This window comes from Sinocyclocheilus rhinocerous, unplaced genomic scaffold (assembly GCF_001515625.1).
Source record: "Sinocyclocheilus rhinocerous isolate Xijiao unplaced genomic scaffold, SAMN03320098_v1.1 scaffold565, whole genome shotgun sequence".
NCBI classification, from domain to species: domain Eukaryota; kingdom Metazoa; phylum Chordata; class Actinopteri; order Cypriniformes; family Cyprinidae; genus Sinocyclocheilus; species Sinocyclocheilus rhinocerous.
The window spans coordinates 132,511-139,329 of record NW_015646384.1 but is presented as its reverse complement, the minus strand read 5'-3'; the positions used below and the strand labels follow the sequence as shown (position 1 = coordinate 139,329).

At 35.5% G+C, this 6,819-nt stretch overlaps 1 protein-coding gene across 1 annotated transcript in view; it reads right to left on the bottom strand.

Moving 5' to 3' along the window:
- Positions 1–6,819, bottom strand: part of sdcbp2 (syndecan binding protein (syntenin) 2) — a 21,683-nt gene that overhangs the window by 5,873 nt on the left and 8,991 nt on the right. The window contains exons 3-6 of the mRNA XM_016511851.1: positions 5,784–5,880; positions 4,304–4,404; positions 1,034–1,192; positions 650–825 (exon numbers count right to left, since the gene is read on the bottom strand). Coding sequence (XP_016367337.1) covers positions 650–825; positions 1,034–1,192; positions 4,304–4,404; positions 5,784–5,880 — 533 coding nt within the window. The remainder of the gene's footprint in view (positions 1–649; positions 826–1,033; positions 1,193–4,303; positions 4,405–5,783; positions 5,881–6,819) is intronic.

Genomic DNA, 6,819 nt, shown 5'->3' with positions numbered 1-6,819 from the left:
CATCATGTTTGATTTCTTTATTTTATAAAAGCACAACGTTTTGTTGATATTGTGAGTGCACACAAATAAAAGTAGACCCTTTACAGTTACGAATGATGTATTACTCTTACCTTTATGAGCAAAAATGACGGTGTATCCACTGAAAAAAAATGCAAGTGATCGCGCTGGCGTCTCTGTCCTGCAAAGCGCGCTTTAGCTTCCACTCTCCGCACAAACTATTGGATACAGCGCACATTTATCTAGGTTTAACGTTTAAACATTGTTATATGCTTGAACTGTTTTATATCTATAGATTTTATTTTAGTCAAGTCGTGATGATTTGAGAAGGCTAAATTGATCAAGCATATGCTCACTGTCTGCCGCTGGCCACTTGGTTGTTACTTTAAATACGTAACGTTAATTAGGCTATGTGAGTTCTGCTCATGTCTAAAAATAATATATGAAAAACAAAATTATTTTACATAAAAACATTAGGCTATAGCTTATATTTATTTAGTACATTTTTAAATTAATGTAAAAACTAAAATGAATTGTAAAACTGAAAGTAAATTTTTTAAATTGTGTTCAGCATTCGTGACGGGCCGCATGCGGCCCGCGGGTCGCGGGTTGAGAACCACTGGTTTATACTGTATTGATAGAAATGACTGACCTGTCACGGACAATGAGCTCGATGCGCTGTTCAGCTGCTGCCTTCAGAGCTTTGTGGGCCTTATCTGAGCTCCAGCCAGCAACGTTCTGCCCATTGATCTGCAGAACCTGATCTCCAAAACGCAGGCCACCCAACGCCGCAGGAGAGTTCGCCTGCACCAGCTGGACAAACACTCCCTACAGAAAGAGGAAATGACACGCATGAAAGATAATAACACCTCAACCTGCTGGTGATGATAAGAATGACACATCTGCTCAGAATGAGGGTGTGCTGCCCTAAAACATATTACCGATTAACCTACATACCAATTACACACTCAAAACAATGAAACACGATGCTAATTATGACTCTGAGGAAGAGTTTAATGCAAAGAGCTTTACTCACATTATCGATATCTCTGAGTCGGAGTCCGACCTTTCCTTCCTGGTCTTTGCAGATGATGACCTCCCGAAGACCTGGGTGAATCTCTGCCCTCCTGATACCCATGTCTGCACCGGTCACGGGCCGCACCATGCCACCCACAGAACTTGGCACTGCCACTTGCTGCCAAGCAAGAGAACATTTGTATTTATTCTCATACGTGTGAGTGCATTGTTCACATATACAACATGAAAAGTTAACTGTGGTCCATGCAAATGGTCTAATGCAGTACTTTCCAACCAGTGGGTTCTCGAAAACATTTATATATTGCCTTGTCAAAGCTGTAAAGCTTATTAAGAATTCATGACCTACAAATATGTTGTCAGTAGAAGATAACTAAGAAACACCTAAATACTACAATAAAGGTTAAATTTTAATGTTACTTAACATATTAGCTAGAAATGTTAATATAGGTTCATGTTAATTTCTAAATATTTTAATAAATCTATTTATTTTTATTTATTTGCATTTATGCCTTTATTATGATAGGACAGTAGAAGCTGTGAAAGGAAGTGATAAGAGGGGTGTAAAACTCAAATTTGTTGAACATTAGCAATAGTATATTTACACAACAGTTCAAATGCTTGGGGTCAAAAAGGTTGTTTTTTTTAATTAATACTTTTATTCAGCAAGGACACATTAAATTGATCAAAGGTGACGGTAAAGAAATTGATAATGTTACAATTTTTTTTTTTTACAAATAAATGCAATCTTGATGAGCATAAAATACTTTAAAAACATTTAAAAATCCTACAGACCCCAAACTTTCAAATGGTAATGGTAGCCTAAATGGTGTGTGTATATATATATATATATATGAAGAGTAATTATATATATATATATATATATATATATATATTAGGACTGTCAGTTTAACGCGTTGATTAATTAGTTATGAAAAAAGTTAACACACTGGCCCCGTCCCCAAACCTGTACATCATCTTACATTTCATATAGTTGATTGTTGACAAAAATGATGCAGGGCAACAACCCCATAAACAAAGTTATGCCCTAAAATTCAAGATATTGGGGCAAAAATGCCCCTTTATGAGTTTTTGTCTCTTATTTATATCATGATAAGCATATCACACCAGCAGCAAGAGCAATATCACACGAGTGCTGTTTTTGTCACGAAGAACACGAGTGCAAATCATAGACATACGGTGCAAATGTGATTTTATACAACAGTTCAGTAAACAAGAAGTTTATATTGCGTTATATTTTAAACACAATATTGTGTGTTTTTGTTCAATATTGCCACAGAAAAATTACCTATAAAGCCACAGCAGAACTGTTGTGCATCTGTGAGCAACACAGCGGTGTTTAGTTTCTGAATGAATTCACGTGAACGAATCTTGTGAACCAGTGATTCAAAGGCCCATTCATAGGCTGCATCCGAAAGCTCTAAAATGCTGCCTTCGGAGGCAGCATTCCAAGGCAGGAAGGCAGCAAGGCACGTCCGAATCCAAATTCTACTTTACTTCCTGTCTCCGGAGGTACCTTCTTCTGATCGAATTTTGAAGGCAGCATAGATGTATCCTTCGCTGCCTTTGATATCCCACAATCCCGTGCGTTCCATTCTGTGACGGTTGAGTTAAAAAATAAAGATGGCGTCTGAAAGTTGCTTTTGGTGGTCAGTTTGTGTATAAATGTATATTTCTGACTAACTTTTTTCACTTTTGATGTTATTTCTAGTGAGAAATCAGTATTATAGTATTTAAATATTTGTTTAGTTATCACAAAAACTTGTTCTATTTTGTTGTAGATCATTAAACCGTTTCATGAGGTGCCTTCGTGCAAAAACGCTGCCTGCAAAGTCATTGCCTCAAACGGCAGCGAGGCAGCAAGTCAGTTGCCTAAGTTTTCGGATGCAGTCATAGAGAGAGCCGTTTACTTCATTCCTGAATGAATCAGCCCTTTGAACGAATCGAATCGAATGAATAAAGACATTTACCGCCACCTGCTAGTTTTAGTTTTAGTTTCTTCTTTAGAGTAGGCCTATTATTTAATTTATAATAAATACAATAAAAAACATTAAAGGGATAGTTCACCAAAAATTTATTAATTAATAAATACATTTTGTCATCATTTACTCACCCTCATGTTGTTTCAAACCTGAATGACTTACTTTCTTTTGCACAACATAAAAGAAGGTATTTTGAAGACTGTTGGTAACAAAGCTGTTTTAGTTCCCAGTGACTTTCACTGTATGAACAAAAAATATTGAGATGTTTCTCAAATGATCTTCTTTTATGTTCCATAGTTTATGTTAGGCTATTGTAGCCTAAACATTAACTATTATTGTGTTAAATTATCTTTTGGGGGTATTTTCACAGCCAAATTTAGTTTGCGATTAATTAGATTAATTAATCGCAGCACCCTGTAATTAATTATTTTTTTTAAAATTACTGACAGCCCTAATATATATATATATATATATATAAAAACTATTCACTGTAACTGATACCAAATGTCTAATGTGAATGAATTACTGTAATAAAATAATAACTATGATTAAATCTGGTGTTTTTTCGGTTTCTTTTTATGGAACAAAACAAGATATAGATAATAGAATGAGCTATAAGGCGAGTCGCTTTTTGATATCCAGTATTAGTGAAAAGATTAATACATTAGTGGTTTTTTGTTGATTAAGAGGTATTTGGGCCTTATTAATGGGGCTATGAGGATCTTTGACACAAAAAGATGCAAAAAGGGAGATGCTGGTCTAATGTTCAGTACTATGAACACGGAGTATCTTTTTAAGATGCTCTCTGAAAGCAGCCTACATTAGCATTACTCCAACACATGCCTTATGGTGCATGAATCATTCTGAGCTCTGCTTCCAGGAATGATGCTGAAAAGAATAAGACACCCTGTGGCCAGTTTGAACTATTCAGAGAAAAATAACAAAAACCAAAAAAAAAATTCAACCTCCCAAAAGCACAGATGCTAACGCACATACACAACCACCGCCTCCTCCTCTTTTTCAAATCTTACACAATTACTCTTGGCTGCTTTAACAGAGAAAATATTGTATACGGCAACGGTGACAGAGATGGAAAAACAGGCTGTAGAGCAAACTAAACCAGGAAAGAGTAACAGCACTGCTAGGGAAACATTTGAGACTCTGAAATGTCATTGTTTGCATATATTAAATATTTCTTTATGAGTGCCCATACTTAGAGGGAACTGAACTCTAAAAATAAACAGGTGTGTTCAGTGACAATCACTTACATTGTCAGCCACAGGGACCAGCGCAAGGTTTCTCTGGACCTCATCGCTGTTCAGACGGAGGCCCATATAGTCACCCAGCTCCTCCAGATTGGGATACAGAGCTGGAGGGAGAGAAAGATTATCCATATGACACAGACAAAGCTAACAGCTAACATAGTAGCATAGTGATGTAGTTTGTTTGAGTGTGTTTTATGACAGCATCAAGTGAAAAAAGCAGAACACAGAAAAACAGAGAACTGGGAAGAACAGAGAGTTCAAGTGTCGACACTCAGCCAGTCGCTGGTTTCAGACTCCGGCAATGAATGTTTCCATCCAGTAATTATTTCCTGAGTTGAGTCATGACTACAGTCCTCCCCTCTTTTCCTCCTGCTTTATCCAGCACTCAGATAGGAAAATGTCCGCCTATGAAACATGTTCCTACACAAACAAACTAGCACACCAGTCCGTCTCTAAATTTCTACACTGGACCTGATGATGGTGGGAAAAACCCAGACATGCATTTATACAGCTACATACACACATAAAAGGATCCTAAAAAAGTATCAGTTTCCACAAAAATATTAAATATTCATTTTTTTTTTAAAATAAACTGTTTTCAACATTGACAATAATACTAAATATTTAAGTAGCAAATCAGTATATTAGAATGATTTCTGAAGGATCATGTGACACTGAAGACTGGAGTAATGATGCTGAAAATTCAGCTTTGCCATCACAGGAATAAAATATTAAATATATTAAAATAGAAAACAGTACTTTAAATTGTAATAATATTCCATAATATTACTGTTTTTACTATAGTTTTAATTGAAATAAACAGCTTTGGTGAGCATAGACTTATTTTCTATAAATGTGTATGTGAAACATTCTAAAATATATATGAGGGGGTAACAATATACACACACTCACAAAAATATTTTTATGTATATTTTGTGTATATTTTTTACATATATAATACATCTAGACAACATAACAGGACAATGTCAATCACACTGACATTGTTATAAAGAATTTCACCCTATTGACCAATGCTTTGAGGCTATAATAACGTGAGCTTCAGGGACCATCGTATCAGCACAAGTTACAGTACTGTATGAACCCCCACCTTAAAAAACTCATTTTTTAACGATCTAGTTATGTAATATCCTGGCAGTGTCTTGAGAGGCCGCACACAGGGACACAATAAGAGCACAAAGGTGGAAGGCAGTGCTGCCTGGATAAGAGGGCCTCAACTTGAGCGCTTGTTTTACACTGAGATTAAAAAAAGGAAGTAGGGAAGGTTGTTGAATTGCTCCCAGATTCCCTAAGGCATGTCTTCATTTCCTGTTTGACAATGCCACGAAACATTGGCAAGCCTTTCATCTCTATAAAAACAGCTCTCACTCAGCACTTTAGAAATGAAAGAGAGAATGGCAGGATAAGGTAGATAGAAGCAAGACAGACAGCGAAGGAAGACAGACAGGCAGAGGCCGGGGCTCACTTGAGCTTGGCATCCCCTGTGTGGCAGGCTGTGGCTGGTAAACCCCCTGAGTGATGGCTGGGGTGCTGGAGGTGGCATTGGCAAACTGGGATTGTGCCTAGAGGAGCAAACCACATGTGAACATCCACTTAACTTCAATAACAGTTCTTTTAAAACACCAACTTATCTTCAGTGTTATCCTAAAATAAAACACATGAGAAATGAAATGATATTGGATAAGAAACAAACTAGAAATGTTGCAAGCAAGAAAGCTTAACCAACTTAACCATTTAAAACTGAAATATAATGGAAAACCATTTAGATTTTCTTTTAAACAAACAAAAACTAATTAAAAAAAGTACAAAAATACATAAAATCAAGACAAAATTAACTAAAAAAGAAAATATAAAGGGGAATCAAAATATTAATAAATACTATGGCCGCACGAATATATTTATATTTTAATCGTGATCATGATTTCTGCTTCTCTTCAATATTTAAGCATAATCATCTGCGATATTTGTGATATATCCAAACATTAATCTTGACTATATTTTTTTGTGATTGTGGTTGCTGAATAAATGCAACCTCTGTGCTACAATACATGTGCTGTAGAGAAAACGTTTATGTATGATAAATATAATGAAACTTGAAACTAGATAACGTACAATAAACCATGTGTACGAGTTGACATTTTCTTAATTTGTGCTTATGTGAAAGCACAATAACTGTAAAAAGAAATTTCCCAAATGAAAAAGATTAAGATTAATAATCATGATTATAATTTTTTAGCAAAATAATTGCAATTTGTTTAAATATTATCTTGCAGCCCCTAATAGATACTAGGGCTGCACGATATATTGAAATTATCGAAATATCACAAATGTAAATATCGCAATATGCATATCGCAAGGGTGTGCGATATCTGAATCACTTTAATATTAGGCTACTTAAATCAAAACGTTGCAAAAGGTCAAAGTTTTAGTTCGACGCATATAGCAGAGAATTGCTTGACGTTAAAAAGAGTTAAGTGCAATAAGTTGCAGAAAACAACTCT